Below are 17,420 nucleotides of genomic sequence, written 5' to 3'. Positions count from 1 at the left end.
AGCTTATAAACTTTTGATCTTCAAGAGCCACTCTAGAAAAAAGATGTGATAACACCATTATTATGGCTTTTTTAGTCCTAGTGCTTCCCAAGAAATTCATATGAAACCTTTCTTGATTGGCATGGAGAACTAAAAACAACACTTTCCATGAGCATGGTGTTTCATCATACACGTGCAATACTTTGGCCCCCTACGTAAATCTTCTTTAGTTGGATGTGGGTGTAGCAAGGATGTTAACTTGAGCATCATCATGAGTAAGAGAGACGTCGATTCATGAAATGTTATTGACTTTATGTAGACCTCTGTAGACATGTATTGGCTTGGTCTTAAGATTTTGTAGCATATCACACGATTTTAATGCAATCGGTAAGTTCAAATGTATGTAAAGCTTCTCATGTATACCTATTTCCTTATTTTCTATATGAAAATCCTCCCTAAGGAGAACATTGAATTGATTCCATGATTATTGAACATGGATTGAAAATGAGTATTCAAATTTAAGATGTTTACATGATCGATATTGGAAGACACTTTGAATGTTCATTCTCAATAACCATTTGATTAAGCTGCCTCCCATTAGTGTATTGAAAAGATAAATTGGTGACTTGCTTCCTCAATGCACCTCAAACATGGAACTTTTCTAAGTCATCCAACATTATTAGAGAACAATTCTCACACATGTTCCTTGGAAATTATGCAATAGATTCATTGCAATGATTCAACGAATTACTTGTAGAGACTTTTTGGCGAGCCCTTTTGTATTATTAAGAGTTGGATGTGCTTAGAATGTACTATGAGATGGGGAAGAGGAAGTTGAGAATATAATGGAAAGTTATAGTGGGTGTTGAAAGGATTTCTTTGCAACTTTTAGTTTTAATAGATGCTTTGAGTAGATGTACTAAATTCCCTTGCTATTAACTATTCGAGTAGGATGAAACACTTAGTGAACAAAATCTACTCGTAATTACCTAAAGGTGCTTTTTGTGTTCACGCGCCTATTATGCTTGATCACTTAGGTAAAGCAACAATTAACTTAAGAAAGATCATATGACAATGTGGATGCGATTTAACAAACAATCTTGTGATGGCCTGTTTTATGTGTGAGATGGACTCCCATACTTTGATTGCTTGTACCCAAGCACATATAAGCTGGATTACCGAGTGCATTATTTTTAATAGGTACATGTGTTGGTCATCTTATTATTTACTTCGCAACCTAATCATGTCAATGGTGTAAGAGGTGGCTCCTCGATTGTGAATCGAGAAAAGTAAGGTGGGACGTGACGTAAATAAGAGAGTGTGCAATTCTCATAGAAAGGAGATCACATTATATGCAATTATATTCCGAGGCCTTATTCTCGGGTACCGGTATAAATATACAGGTGGAGATCATCAGAATGCACTTGCGCTTGTCAAGTTGAAAAGGAGGAGGATAGGCGAGGAAACTTTTAAAAGGCATTAATCTTGTGTATGGATATGCTGTGGGAAGTACCCATTGTCCTGCTCTGGCGTTGTATGGCAAAAGGGAGGCCGGAGAGAGAGAGAGAGAGAGAGACACTGTGTGTGTGTGTGTGTGTGTGTGTGTGTGTGTCTGTGTATGATCATCGAGAGTGAGGGAGGAGAGGTGTTGGGGATTAAGAATGAAGGAAGGGGTATTCTTATATTCGCCGAGGGGTCGAGTAATATATTTGTTAGTCTGTATAGGACAGTACTGGAAGGGAATTAAGGAGCCTCGTGTGGAAAAGGGAGTGAGTGAGTGGGCAAGCAACTAACGCCACTAGAGAGAAGAATAACGAATGTCCACTTGGCGGGAAGGAGGCTTCCTTTTGTTCTTACACCTGCTGATTACTGAATGCAGAGGGTGCGAGGCAGCCTACTTATTATGTACCTTACAAGTCTAAGAAGCAACGGGTTTAAGTAGCGCCCCCCCAGCTCCTTATCCCTGAGAGAGAGAGAGAGAGAGAGAGAGAGAGAGAGGAACGCGACCAGCTCATTTTGTCCTCCAGCACCTCTCATCAATATACCGAGATTAAGGGTCTGTAGATCATACAACTGTATACACGCATCTATAAACATGGTCAAGTTCGCCAAGCAATTGGAGCTGCAGCTTGTGCCTGAGTGGAGGCACAAATTCTGTGATTACAAGCAGCTTAAGAAGGAGATTAGGAAAATAAAGACCCAACGCGCCCGCTCCTTGCCCGCAAATACCGCGCCGGGCCTGCAACCGGCCACTGGCAATATTGTAAATTGTGCTGATGCTGCGGGCAGTCATACGTGGACGCCCTTCAGTCACCTTGCTCGACGAGCCGCTCATCCGTGGCACCATGAAAATTTCATCAAGGTAGACCACGTCCCGATTACTAGCTATATAATCTCGTGACCAACAGCAATCATATTGACCTGCCGCACAACATTATCATTGATCACAATCAATTCACGTTTGTTGACGTAAATTAGTTTTGGGTGTCGATGAAGATCACATGCTTACTTACCATGATTGGCAATTTGGCATATCCATCAATCCCTAAGCTTAGCTCGTCGTAAAGAGATGATCAACGTCAACCCTGTGGCATTACACAGTTCAGTGGGGCCAACCTTAGAAGGAATACAATTTTATGCAAGGCCTTGGTTTGATGATTGATCGAATTACGTTTCCTTTTATGATTATTGAAGTTGTATGTCCATTTGTAACGTCAGACACTACGATTTAGTTAGCTCGCGATGCGTTATGATATTCTATGTTGTTTGTGCTCAATAAAGGGGATAGTGATTGATGATTGACGCTGCATTCGCAAGTGAAAGCGATGCTAGTAAATGGTCGACTATTAAATGCTAAGGACTTCCGTTTGTAAACTTGATTAGGTGCATCAAAAGAAGGTGACGTTGCCAGCTCAAGCAGCAGCAGCGTTAGACACTGATCATGTTCATCAATATGGAGTTAAGCAGCTGGAGGAATTAGAGCTGGCCGAGCAGCAGCAAACGTTGGGGCCGCCTGGCGAGGTGCCGCCGGAACATCATGGTGGATCAAGTGAATGTACTTGCTATTATTTATATGAGACGGAGGTATTAGCCTATACAATTCGGCCTCTGCCGGCGGCTGATCAATATAACTACAATGGGCATCGAGGCGCGGCGCTGGAGCCAACGCAGGCGCAGCATGAGCTGATACAATTAGACAGGGCCTTTTTCAAGAGGCTAGACCAGGAGCTGAACAAGGTGAACCGTTTCTTCTGCTGGAAAGAGCAGGAATTCCTGGAGAGAGCCGAGGTGTTGAGCAAGCAACTGTACAGTCTCACCCATTACTCCAAAGCCGCCTCCTCCTCCACCTCCTCTTCAGCTCGGCCTGCACGGGGCGCACAAACCATTTCTCATTGTTTCAGCCATCTCCTCGCTCTCCTCAATTATGGAAGGCAAGCTGCTTGTTCGTCGCAAGGTACCGAAACTTCCTTCAATCGCGTAAAACGCCACTTATTATTAATTAGTAGACTTTTATTTCCATACAGAGAGACTAGGGTCGTTATGGCCCATGGGGACATTTACCTCGTATGGGGAAAGGGGCTCTTGACATTTCTTTTTTCCTCTTTAGTCTTCAACGTCTCACGAGGCGTCGCATACATACCTGGCTAAGTGTGGTTAAGGGTAGGGGTTCTGCCCCTAACCACGCCTAGCCAGGTATGCTGTCCCTCTCTCATAGAATTTCAAGTGGTTGTCGTAATTCATAATGTGAGAATTACACTAGAAATTTATTTAAAACTGCTTACCGAACCACACAACTAACTAGGTGTGTTGTCCTTCCCTCGCATAAACTCATGATAATATGTCTTAATTCGCAATGTAGAAATTTGTGTAGAACTTCCTACAATAAGCCTTAGATGGTAACAAGAAAACAGCAAGTCTTATTAGGATTACCAGAACTGGTAGGCCTTGTTACTTGTACTTTGGAATGTGCCGTTTGAAGGAAAAGAAAAAAGGAAAGTTGGAACAAAAGTGACTTTTTTTTAAACTTTTAGTGTAGCGCGATCTAAAGCAGGTTTGGGTGCTTTGCGCATGTTCCCAGGTAGGGACGGTGCGCTGGCCGGCGATATTGAGAATGAAGAAAGCTCTCGGCATCCTCTCAAGGTTCCGGCTCGGACGCTGTCGATGACAAGCGACAGCGATGATAACTCAGAACGGCCGTTCATACGCAGCAACGATCATCCTGCAGTCACGGAGTCCAGTAATCAGCTTTACTACAACCTTATCCATCCTACTCATCATCATCACCATCATGCAGGCACGCCCCAACCCATTGCGAGTGGTATAATAGAATGCTCATGCTGCCGCAGTAATGTTGCCGGCAGTGCCAAGCCTGTAAATCAAGTCCCATTGCAGCTGCAGCTAGGTGACGTTCATGATCTCCTGGCTATTTACGAAGGCAATAGCTAGGTGACGTTCATGATCTCCTGGCTATTTACGAAGGCAATGATTATGACGAAAACCTCCCACCAACGGTTCCTGTCCTGCAAGTCATCGATCCATGTAAATATAACAGCTTATACGACGAAGAGAAGGGCCTCCAAAGGCCGGATCACATGAAGGGGAGCGACAACAATATTGTCGATGTCATCGATGATCTGCAGGATGGTGGATTGATGACACACGGCGATAAAAAATCCGCATGCGAGCTCGCCTTTAGTCCAGGTAGCTTCCCACACAGGGTGCTATGGGACCATGAAAAGCTTCTTCGAAGCTTCTGCAGCAGAGTTGGGAAGCGTATGTCCAGCATCTCCGAGTCCTGTGCAGCAGGCCAGCTGCAATTGTATGATCATCAACGTAACTGCTGTGACATGAATTGCACTAATTCTGTGCTTGATAGCAACGGCGCACAGCTGGTATCTGGAGGCGGCGATAATTACATGGTCTCTATGAGCAAAATCAAGCATGCCAAGAAAATGCTCCGCACGGCCTTCGTCGAGTTCTACCGAGGACTAGGCCTCCTTAGGACCTTCAGGTATCTATAAAACTTCTGTGACACACCACTCAGCTTATGTGTTCTTCGCTCGTTAAGTCTTAAGGGATTGCCATGTGTATGCCAAGAAATACACTCCGGTACTAACCTATAAAGGAGTCATGTTGCAGCTCCTTGAACATGGTTGCTTTTGCAAAAATCCTCAAGAAGTATGATAAGGTAGTTAAATCATATTATTATGCCTGATAATTGGAACTTCTTTATCTTACAATTGAAAAAATAAATAACCAACTAAAGCTAACCCATTTTATTTTAGTCTAACTTAATTGTCTCTCTTGCAGGTCACCGGGAGGCAAGCTTCACCCATTTATCTAAAGGCAGTGGAGAAAGCTCATTTCAACACATCAGATAAGGTAATGTCTATTTGGCCTTAATATATGATCTTGAACAAGCACGTCATCTAATAATGATTTAACACATATTCTTAACGCATGTTGGCATGCCATTTCTCAATACCTATATATGTTGATGTTTGATACATTTTCTTAGGTGGTCAAAATGATGGATGAGGTTGAAAGGTTGTTTACCGAGCACTTTGCAAAAGATGACGAGAAGAAAGCACTGATGTTGCTAAGACCGGTCCAATCTAAAGCCCCCCATACCCTCACATTTTTCCTCGGTACAAAATTAGGCTACCTTATCAATCGAAGAATGGTTGTTTTGTTTCTTACATTGAACATCATCCTTTTGGGGACAAGTTTTTAAGTTATAACAAATTTTGCTTTTCATCACAAATTAGGTCTATTTTCTGGATGCTCACTAGCTCTCATAATGGCATTTGCAATATTATTGCACTTACAAAACCTCCGACAAAAGCCATATATGAAGCATGACGAGGCTTCCTTTCAAATTGGATACCAAGTTTTCAGGTGCAATGACACAGATTTATCATGTCATTGACATCATAATGAAACAAGCATTATAATTGTTAACACGTCACATTTCAGCGACATATTGATGCCTAACACCCTTGAAGTTTGTTGCAGCATGCTATCGTTGGTGTTATTGCACATGTATCTTTATGGTTGGAATGTATATACATGGAGGAAAGTGCGCATAAACTATGCTTTTATTTTTGACTTTGCACCTCAAACGGAGTTGCGGCATCGAGAGATATTTTTGATGTGCACAGGGTTGACCACCTTCATTGTGGCTACAATGATTGCGCACTTTGTCTCCTACTCCACACCTACAAAAATACGCATGAATCCAGACACCATTCCTCTAGTCACTATCTTGGTAAGGCTCCTACTAATGTTTACATACTTCTCTAAACAATTAGTGTCATAATAGATTAGGCTTGTAACATAGTTTTTAAGGAAAATCCTAACTTTAAAAATTTTGTTGAAGTGCAATTTCTTTATTTCATAGATTAAGTAGCGTCATTATTGCCCAACATCATATATACTTGTAAACTTTTCTATAGTTATACAAAAAATTGGATATATAGTTAAAGATTTTGTTCAATGCCTTAGACACATGGTATGATGTACATTTTGGTCTCAATTATTTATTCTAACTGTTGTTGCAGGTTTTACTTTCACTACTCCTTTGTCCCTTCAATTTATGTTATCGTTCTAGTCGGGTCTTTTTTTTGGGTTGCATGAAGCGCATAATCCTATCTCCTATCTACAAGGTACTATTACTGTGACTTTTAAAGACATGAATCTGTAAGCAAAACAATCATACATACTTCTGATACATTATGGTCTAGCTTATTACCTTTGAATTTTGTAGTGCTCCTTTAAATAACATTATCAACATTCAAACTATGCAGGTCCTCTTGGCCGATTTCTTCCTTGCTGATCAACTCACTAGTCAAGTAAATCCTTTTTCTATTTCTCTAATATTTTTAAGGGGATTTTCCAATGGTAATGATAAGAGGTTATTGAATGACTCTAAAAGATCTCATTTTCTTCAGGTGGCGGCCTTGCAATCCTTACAGTTTGTTATGTGTTATTACTTTGGAGGGTACTTTCAAACCCATGACACTAGTGCTTGTGGAAGCCAAGAATTCCGCATCTTCACATATCTAATATCTTTCTTACCATATTGGTGGAGGTTGATGCAAGTATGATTCCTACTCTAACTTCAATGTTCATTATGTTATCATAATCAAATGTTTGAATTCATTTTTCATATGTGAATATTAAAAGGGAAATCATTTGGTCATGGCTTTGTTGGCTGAGATTGTTGCCCATATGAGAATATTTTGCTTCATAGGTTGCAAGTGTGGTCTCTACCATGTCCTATTGCTAACACTTGGTTTAGTAGAGGAGAAGCATAGAGGAAAAAAGCATTAAGTCAATGCATCATGCACTAGAGACGGGAGCAAGAAGATTTAAGTTTTCCTATATCCATTCAGCTTATGTTGCATTTATTTCCTTAAAATTTTGGAAGGATGATAATTTTGTTTTGGGGGAAATGAGCGGAACAAGATATTTAAGCAACTTCTATGTGCTCAAAAGCACATAAAGTCCTCTAAAAGACAACACCTATACTATGTTAATGTTTAATTTTATAAAGAATGCTAGTCACCAATATACACAGGGTATACTATATGATACATTGGATGTATAGGACTAGTTCAGTAGTACATATGTTTAGTCTCACTCTTTTTTAACAAGGCCTCAAGATTCCTATGATCAATACATTTGTTGCAATTATCCCTTCATGTACAAAGCTTTCTACTGCAAGCCTAGCCTTTATTGGAAGTCTAGTGAGCTCAAGAGAGGTTGGGGGGGCACACATGTGTGTGTGTGTGTGTGTGTGTGTGTGTGTGTGTGTGTGTGTGTGTGTGTGTGTGTGTGTGTGTGTGTGTGTGTGTGTGTGTGTGTGTGTGTGTGTGTGTGTGTGTGTGTGTGTGTGTGTGTGTGTGTGTGTGTGTGTGTGTGTGTGTGTGTGTGTGTGTGTGTGTGTGTGTGTGTGTGTGTGTGTGTGTGTGTGTGTGTGTGTGTGTGTGTGTGTGTGTGTGTGTGTGTGTGTGTGTGTGTGTGTGTGTGTGTGTGTGTGTGTGTGTGTGTGTGTGTGTGTGTGTGTGTGTGTGTGTGTGTGTGTGTGTGTGTGTGTGTGTGTGTGTGTGTGTGTGTGTGTGTGTGTGTGTGTGTGTGTGTGTGTGTGTGTGTGTGTGTGTGTGTGTGTGTGTGTGTGTGTGTGTGTGTGTGTGTGTGTGTGTGTGTGTGTGTGTGTGTGTGTGTGTGTGTGTGTGTGTGTGTGTGTGTGTGTGTGTGTGTGTGTGTGTGTGTGTGTGTGTGTGTGTGTGTGTGTGTGTGTGTGTGTGTGTGTGTGTGTGTGTTGCAACCTAGCTAGTAAAAGGGCAACATAAAGTATAAACAAAAGTAATGAGGAACATGTAAACCAACTCAATAATGAAGACTATCACACAAAAGTTACTTGTTGGAGCCTAATGTGAAGTACCAACCAAGAGTGACAAGATGACTCGTTATTATCACCTAGAAGCTCTTTACGGAGTAGGACATATGCTTTCAACACCCCCTCTTGATCCTCAATAAAGTTGAGCAGCAAGAGAGTACAACAATACAAACAAATCAACAATGTTGGAACCTTGTGTGCCCGTCCTAAAGAAGTTGAATGTGCCTAAGTTATAGCACAAAGTAGACCCCTCACGGATGATGCACAGAATTGAGAAACTAGTACCCACAAGCAGTGGCTCATCAATGTCTAAGATAGTCCAAACAAGACCTACTCAAGTAGAAAGACCAATACTTGTAGCCTTCGAACATGTGCAATACCCCAAAAGGCCATATAATGTCAAAGCAAAATCATGTCCCAAGCAAACTCAACTCAAGGATAACCTCCTGAATACTAGTACTCAACTTGCCTCCTAATTAATACCCAAGATCACCAATGAGAGGATTATACTCTTCAAGTATAGTGGTTAAGATAGAGTCTATTGAGGGCATTGGTTGCATCTCTCGAGCACATTTCTCATAACCCCCTCATAATCAAGTGGACTATTGTTAGTGCTCAAAACAAGTATACATTGGTAAAAGAGGCCACTACTAGAAAACCCCATGTCCCCCTTTGTGACATATAGTAGTGACAATATGAAAACAACTTGTAGTCCTTTGGGTCATGGCATCCCATGGCGAAAAGCAGCGACCCCTTCACCAAAAGCTTCCTCTCCCTCAAGAAGCCATCAATAAAAATACGCCCAAGATGAACCCAATTGAACCTACACAGTCAAAGACTTTGTAGCTTCACCACTTAGAACTTCTATTCAACCAACATTAACAACTTAACAAAGATGGATATGCCATTTCTTTTCTTTGAAAAAAAAAATAACTTTATAGCACATAGATACCAAAACTCAGTACTCATTATGCTAGTAAGAATGGAGTGGCATACATGCATACATTGAAGTCAAGTGGTTGGATCAAGCTCCTCTAATAACTCAAGTTTTATAAACATCAAGTAAGCAACTTGTTTGATAAAGATATCTTTAAGGACATGAGATTATACTTCAAGTTTAACTGAAGCCATTTTAATATGTAGTGTTTGTTATGTACCCTTGAAGCGCTTTTAAGATGTAAGGGTTTGTTATGTCCTTAATGTCAAGCTTGCATTACCATTTTTAAAAAGTTGCACGTTATAAAGAGTAGAAATTAAAGTAGTAGCTATATGCTTAGGAGTTGTCGTTAGATGATCATAGGTTTGGAGTGTGGTCACTAAGGAGCTAAAGTTTGTGTTGTTTTTTTGGAGAATAAAGATATTTGCATTGGTTAAAACAAAAGATATATAATCATTGGTTAAAATAAATCTTAGATAATTAGCAACAGTATTATGATTTGAGAGAGGACTCCTCTTGGCTTTAGTTTGAGATATCCTTAAGGTTTGAAAAGAATATATTATGAAGAATTGAAAAAGAAGGCTCATAAGTGCCACTTCTTGGGATTAAGTTAAACAAGATCACTACATATTGTCCCTTATAAATGAAGCCTTTAATGCACATAAGCTTAATTCTGTTTTTGGGGGACTTAGGTTTTAATGCAAAGAACTAATACTTTTGAAAGTAATAGATTAGTTTTGGACACAAATAGAGATGCAAGGGGGGGAAGCACAACCTAAAATTTGAACTCATGCACCCCAATTACTCAACAAACACCCAAACCACTAAACCAAGACCTTGTTGGCAATAAATAAATGAGCAAACATATAAATGAAAATTTTAGATACAATTTTTAGCAAGTTTCATTAATAACAAAAAGCATCATCCATTTTGGATTGAATTACACTAAATTATGCTTTGGATGTAGACCTATTTGCTTTCTATAAGTTTTGATTGTAATAACGTAAGATTGCTGTGTCTTCTTCTGTTCTTTTGTTCTTATCCTTTGTGTTGGGGGCGTGAATCAGTGTATTCGTAGGTGGACAGAGGACGGGGATAGAGCCCACTTGGAAAATGGTGGGAAGTATCTGTCGGCGATGGCAGCAGCGGCCGCAAGGATCTCGCACTCCTACCACCCCGCCTCTGCCGCATGGCTGGTGCTTTTCCTCATCACCTCCACGTTGGCCACCCTCTACCAGATGTACTGGGACGTCGTCCGGGATTGGGGCCTCTTCCACAACCTCCAATCCCCGACCAATCCATGGCTGCGAGACCAGCTCCTCCTCAAAAACACATCTGTCTACTACTTCTCCATTGTACTACGCCCTCATCATTCCTTTCTTCTCAGCCTGCCCAATTCATCATCAATAAACGCACAATTCATCGAGTTAATTTCACGAATTACCCACCAGTTCTTATAATCATGTATTGCTTCTTAAAAGCTTTGGCTCTGGTTTCTGTAGGCCTTGAACCTGGTGTTGCGGTTCGCTTGGCTCCAGCAAATAGCCCATTCGCAACTTCGGCACCTGGATCATAGCGGCAGTACATTCTTCTTTGCCGCCCTCGAGGTTATCAGACGAGGCCACTGGAATTTCTACAGGTGAGACAGAGACAGAGACAGAGACAGAGAGAGAGAGAGAGATCAGAGAGATTAGATTGAATATTCATGACATTCGTTTGATCGTGTCTGGTCTTGCAGGCTCGAGAATGAGCACTTGAATAATGTGGGCAAGTATAGAGCTGTGAAGTCGGTGCCACTTCCATTTCGTGATCCATACGATGGCCACAAAATATAGTGAGGATTAAACTAACATTTTTCCGTGTATAGGAGTCAACAACTAACCCAGGGCTGCACATGCATTGCAATGCTCCCTTCTGATCACATCCCCCACTGATCAGTCCCACAATTGGGACTTTATCCATCTCAAATCAGAGTTTTTCATGCTAATTCAAGAATCTAACTTTGAAAGGTTGCATATACAAGAGAGAGCGAGCAAAATTTCTGATCTAAAGTTTTCTACATAATACTAGTTATCAACACATCATCTTCCGGAACTCCAATGGTCACATTTCACTCGGTCTAAACTGTGGTCCACATTCAATTAATCATAATTAGTGGATAAATCATCACCAAGCATATACATGCTCACGTTGGTCAATGTGATTTAGTAGTACGATATCATCGAGAGAGAGAATACACTACCGTATATATTGTACCCTCAGTATCAAGACATCCACATACAAAAAAGAATGTAGGCAATTTGAGATTTTGTAAACTCCAAGAACAAGACATCAACAAGATGCAAGAAGGCGTGCATGCTTTATGTGAAGGCAACAAACTAGGAAAGAAATGCCAACAAGGATGCAAGGATGGAAAGAGGAGGTGCATGATGAGATGCAAACACACTTCATATTGTGGAACATGAACATTGAGGCATATCTTCAAGATATGAACATAATAATTGAGGAATCAAGGAATGAAGTGGCTACCTGCAAAAGTTGGCTCAACCTTCTCAAGAAAGAGGAAGGGGAGATCATGTTGGAGAGGATAAAAGCTTATTAAGACCTAAAACCACGTTTGGACAACAGGAAGGGGAGATTGTGTCACAGAGGATAAAAACTCAAATTAATGAGCTAAAAACATGTGTAGACAAAACATAGTGCATGGCTAGCAATAGCAAAGATGGCTCAAGAAGGGGTGATAGGAACTTCAAAATGAGTTGGAGAAGCATCAATCGAAGTTGAATTTCCACAAAATGGGAGTCAAGCTTATCAAGAGGAGTCTAGCCCACAAAGGATGTTGGAAGGTCACTCAAATGCCAACCTCTCAGTTACCCATTGAAGCAATAATGAGCACTAGAATTAGTAAGGTTCCCAATTTACATATTGCAAGGGATCTAACCTTGTAAATAGATGGTTATGAGATGGCCTATGTGGACCTAACCGTAAGCTCAAGTGGAAAGAGTTAATGAAGGTAGCAAAATGCAAATCCATGGAGGGGGGCACAAGTGGCTGGGGATTTCACAATGGATTTCCTAGAACACTCCTTGGATGACCATACAACGTGGCCTCATTGGAAAAAATGATATGCTAGGACTTTGAGTAATGCATATACCATTGCCATTAAAAAGTGAGAACATTTACAGCATATTTCTATGCATCAGACACTAGGCCAAAACACTCAACTTCTTACAAAACGCAAAGCCAATTTGAAGCAGAATCCAACAAGAATGCCTCTAATGAAGGCTCATTAAAGACAAGGAACCAGTGGACTGTGGAGGAATGTCACATTGAAAATGTCATGCCCTAAACAGTTCCTGGAAATGATGGCTCAGCACAAACAGCTTTGAATGCACAGTTTACAGTCACCTACTGGAACTAAAGCCTGCAGCCCTTATACCCAACACTGCTTCTGCCGTGGGAATCACACCTTTCCATCACCTGCCAAAGCAAAGATTGCCTCAAAATATTTCGTCCCTAACACATCCATATGTGAAGGTAACAAGGATTCAAGAGGATATCTACCTGCTCAATGACCAGCACAAAGGACACTCTTACACTCAAAGAAGCCATGCTCAGGTAGCACAAATACAAGCCCACCTTAAGATTAAGAGAGCTAAGCACCTGGTTGACCAGAAAAGCTCTGATCTCAAAGGTTGAAGAAAGCCCAAATTATGATTCAAGTTCCTCTAGATCGTTGCCACTAGTAGCAGCATCAAGAATAGGAGGCAGTATTCTTTTGAGATCAGCTTCAGGCCTCGCAAGAAGCCAATGCTTGCCTTAAGATGGCGCTCAACCGTCCAGCAGGGATAGGAGAGTGCCAAGCAGGAGACCCTAGTGCAGCCACAAGGCCTGGAGAGTTAGTGTAAGACTTTGATACAGACACAAGCTACCAATCTCACCCTCATCCAGTCTTCAGCACCATCCAATCCACCACTGCTCCTGCTGAAGATGATGAGGTAGAAATCTTTAAATAGAAATTACAAGCTACATAGGCCAACCTAAGTTACATCCATGCCTGCTTTAAGATAATCCAATTTATTTGTAAAGCTGCTAGCAGATGTAAATGAGGCACCAAGTACACAGAAGACTTCATAGTGATTCAAACTTGACAGTTGCAAGACATCCGCAAAATGCACTGAGAAATTTTCATAGTGATTCAAACTTGACAGTAAGACATCCGCAAAATGCTCATTATACGCCTGCAAAGTAGTTGATCAACCACCTCTGCAGATGATCAGAAAGAAATGCATCATTTACCAAGAAAGATCAAATGACTTATATATCCATTGCTCCTAGCATCCTCGACCCAAGCCTTGAGAAATTTACATTGATGACTTTTTCCATGAAATAGGAGCACTTACCTTGTTAGGATATTTGACGCGTGCAGAATAGGTATCCCATATCATATCCTTATACAGTGCATTGGGTAACTGGAAGAGGGGCTTGCTGAACTGATTCATCACACTATTGTTGAAGCTGATCCTCCTTCATAAGTAATTCAGTGTCCGAGAGAATTCACTTCTTTATTTGCAAGAACAAGGGACTGGATTCTCAGTTTTTTCCAGCATAACCTACAATGGCTTGAAATTAGAAGTGCTGCAGAATTTCAAAGGTGGAGCCCAAACCAATCTGCCTGCAATGATTTTATGATAGTGGAAAGGAAGGAAAAGAACCTGAATTTACAAGTGATAGGAATGTCTACCATGGTCCAAACTCAAGGCTTGTTGATTAACGTACTTTGCCCAATTATACGAACCAAGAACCATAACTAACGTGATCTGCCTTCTGTGCCCTTTGATACACATTGTCTTCAAAAGAACTGCCAATCAAGATACCCATGATGAAGCCCCATCAACATCACATACAGAAACATAAACACCCATGATGAAGCCCTGTCAACAACATGTAGTTAATGGTAAATGATATTCCATATACCATGATAAGATCCATCAACAGCAAATCGCATTCATCACAACATTCTGGCACCCTTTGATACCCAAAGATACGTTGTTGAATCTGAAAAATAGACACATATTCCCTTTGATAACCAAAGATATGTTGGATCAGCAAAATTGAACTAATATCTATTTATGAATTTTGAAGGTCACGGCCACTTTCCCACCATCACCTCAACAGTCCTGAAAACATGAAAGCAGTTCCATCTCCTACAATTTTGCACTTCTCCACTTGTATACGTCTAATGTGGGACACCGCAATCACCACACTTTTACATGCACTTCACAACATGTATAGACTCCTACAGATATTCTTGCTCTGTGCCTGCTTTGTATCCCAACCTAAAATAAGTGAGTATCTTTTCTCATACTCAGCCAGTTACATCACAGTTTCTTCCATACTCCATTTTTGTCTCCCTGTTTGCATCCCGCTTGCCAATATCTTCATCGATATGCTTACAGAATAAGCTGCATTATTAGATACCTACTTGTAAGGAATGTTGAAATGCCAATCTTGTTGGGGAAGCGCATGCAAATTAAAATTTTCAGTGTTCATTTTTGAAGGTTGCACAGCCCTTCTGGGCTATTATTGACCTGCTGGAGAATCCCAAAATATTGCAAGCAATGCATTTGAAGGGGAAAAGAAAAAATTTGCCCTTCTTGGAGAAAGGCAAAATTCTTCTTATAGCGCTGCATTCGAAGGGCACTTTTTTTCCTAAAAAATTAATATATTATATTATAAATAAATTTATTAATCATATTGTCTAATTTCCAATGCCTAATTAGTAGTGAGTCTACTAGTTAGTAGTAACTACTATTATCGAGATCCGAGTTACTAACTTACTAGTTAGTATAGAGTATACTTTATAGATAATAGATAGGTAATAGACTATAGTACACCGAGCGGCGATCACTCTCAATTGGAAAATCAAAACCCTAGGGGCTCCCCTAACTCCTGAGCCCTCATCTGAATGCGACAGCACCTCAAGGCTCAAAACCCTCCCCTCACCTTCTTGAAAGCAACAAGCACCAGTGACCAACAACACCATTGTACTATGTAGTGTTGAGACTCGATTGTCACTCGAGTCGAGACTCGAGCCCCCCTCGCCAAGTTTCAACTTGTTACCCAAGGCGCAGACAAAGAAAAAGCACATGCCACACAGGTGACTATACGTTGTGCCAATGTGCAGTACATAGTACATACGTTCAACGTTGGTAACGAGTCCCAACTTCCAAGGCTCGAGCCTCAAACTTTGGAGCCTGAGCCCTGGAGCCTGGAGGTTGAAGACGCGCCAGCGGGCGCACGTAGCTGAGTCGACTCCTGACCAGTGAGTCGTGACCACCATCCTGGAGGCTGGGACTCGGGAGTCGGCCCTCAGGACGTGAAGGCTGGAGCCACAAGTGGCAAATGCTGGAGCGTCGTGCTGCATGCCACCGTGGGCATTGGGACCGTGATGATGCATGCGTGCCAGGCTCCAGCGTGGAGTCTGTAGCAGGCTGCAGCCTACCTAGAGCCTAAAGGCTAGTACCAAGTGCCACTTGGCACTTCAGGAATCAGCTCGTATAATAGAAGTTGTCTTGAGGTCCACCGTCTGAGGAGCTAAAGCTTGCTCAGCCTTGCGCAGCTCGAACTTCAAAGGTACATTCCTTGTCATACAACATACGATTCTTGAGCTTGGAGAATTTAGATTTTAGCATACGATTCTTGAGCTTAGAGACTTTCAAAATCTAAGACTATTAATCTTAGATAGATGTCTTTGCCTTTCAGCCTGCAGGGTAGATTGATATTAGAGTATACCATCTAACTTTAAATCAAGTCTCCATCGAAACTTTGAGCAAGTATGAGTTCAACATTCTACCAATTTTTAAATCTCAAGTTTTAAAGATTGCTAGTATTTGTCGCAGTCCACTACCATTTGGATTTTGGAGTGTCTAACTTTAGCATACCTTAACTTTTTGCATCCATATTATAGATATGGGTCGTCCTAAGAGGGATTTGAGTCAATTGACTCTATCTCTAGCACTTGCTCGAAGGAAATGGGTTGCTCAAGGAGATTCCATGCTGTAAGTGCCTCATTGATTGCACCTCCGCCCACATCTGACACACCTACTGCATCTACTCATATAAATGTGAGTTTGGATCTAAACATGCCTATAGTGGATGCAAGTGAAAGTGTGGATTCTTTTGATGAAGCTATGAAAAGTCTTGATAGGGTAAGAGAGCAATATGTTGCTCATGTAGATGCCACCCTAGATTATGAGGGTAGTGCACCTCAAAAAGTGAAAGGTCAACGCTCTTACAAAGAGCATTGGAAAACATATCATCCATGGAGTTATTCATTGCATGATGCTTATGGTAAAGAAAGGATTTTTTGTAGCTATTGCATACAATTTCGAATGAGTAATGCTTTTGCTACTGTTGGGAGTGCAGTACTTCAAAGGCCATCATTACAGACTCATGAGAAATCGAAGGAGCATGAGAAGGCTACATTTCTATGGGTTGAAAAAGAAAGGAAATCTATGGTGCCTATGAGCTTGCATCTTCAAAAGATGGACTCTAATGCAGTAGATAAAAAGGTATCTCGTGTAAAAGTTCTTTTGAAAGTTTTGTATTTCATTTCCATTAGGGATAAGTCTTTGTGTGATTTTCAAAAGAATGTCGAGGAATTGGCATTCCTTGGAACATCAAATGTTCCTATTGAGAATTGTCATGCATCCTACCTTTCATACACATCTTCTTTGCTTTTCTTGGAGGCATGTTATACACACTTTTATGAGATGGTTAAAAGTGAAATTATTGAGAGTCCTTTCTTCTCCTTGATGGTAGATGAGAGTACAGATGTCTCTAATGACCATCATATGATTGTGTGTATAACATATTTGACAAAAATTGGTCATGTATGCAATCACTTCATTAGGTTGCTTCATACAAGAAATGGAACTGCAGCTGCTTTATATGATGCACTTTCAGAGTTCTTATGCATGTATGGTTTATCAAAATCAAAATTGGTGGGATTTGCCACTAAAGGCTGCAGTGTTATGATGGGCATGGAGAATGGATTGGTTGCACGTTTTGCCAGAGATGTACCTCATTTGGTTGGAATTC

The 17,420-nt window shown here is 41.0% G+C and overlaps 1 protein-coding gene across 1 annotated transcript; it reads left to right on the top strand.

Moving 5' to 3' along the window:
• Positions 1 to 1,430: 1,430 nt before the first annotated feature.
• Positions 1,431 to 11,380, top strand: LOC148009514 (phosphate transporter PHO1-3-like). Its single transcript, XM_087672450.1, has 15 exons — positions 1,431 to 2,341; positions 2,863 to 3,433; positions 4,058 to 4,381; positions 4,426 to 4,990; positions 5,119 to 5,167; positions 5,290 to 5,361; positions 5,498 to 5,627; positions 5,748 to 5,877; positions 5,995 to 6,247; positions 6,540 to 6,644; positions 6,786 to 6,830; positions 6,930 to 7,079; positions 10,385 to 10,672; positions 10,820 to 10,956; positions 11,056 to 11,380. The coding sequence occupies exons 1-15, from the start codon at positions 2,075 to 2,077 to the stop codon at positions 11,150 to 11,152; spliced, it is 3,183 nt and encodes a 1,060-aa protein (XP_087528576.1). The 5' UTR covers positions 1,431 to 2,074; the 3' UTR covers positions 11,153 to 11,380.
• Positions 11,381 to 17,420: the final 6,040 nt, after the last annotated feature.

This window comes from Lygodium microphyllum, chromosome 30 (assembly GCF_053477565.2).
Source record: "Lygodium microphyllum isolate KBCC chromosome 30, Lygodium_microphyllum_v1.1.10, whole genome shotgun sequence".
In the NCBI taxonomy this organism is placed as follows: Eukaryota; Viridiplantae; Streptophyta; class Polypodiopsida; order Schizaeales; family Lygodiaceae; genus Lygodium; species Lygodium microphyllum.
Note: the sequence above shows the minus strand (reverse complement) of the source record. Positions and strands in the feature narration are given on the sequence as shown.

What these genes read in the sequence shown, in the direction of transcription:
- LOC148009514 (XM_087672450.1), top strand. Translation starts at nt 2,075, where the DNA reads ATGGTCAAGTTCGCCAAGCAATTGGAGCTGCAGCTTGTGCCTGAGTGG. An exon ending in TACCCTCACATTTTTCCTCG is followed by an intron (nt 5,628 to 5,747) that starts GTACAAAATTAG and finishes ATCACAAATTAG; the next exon opens with GTCTATTTTCTGGATGCTCA. An exon ending in CTGTCTACTACTTCTCCATT is followed by an intron (nt 10,673 to 10,819) that starts GTACTACGCCCT and finishes TGGTTTCTGTAG; the next exon opens with GCCTTGAACCTGGTGTTGCG.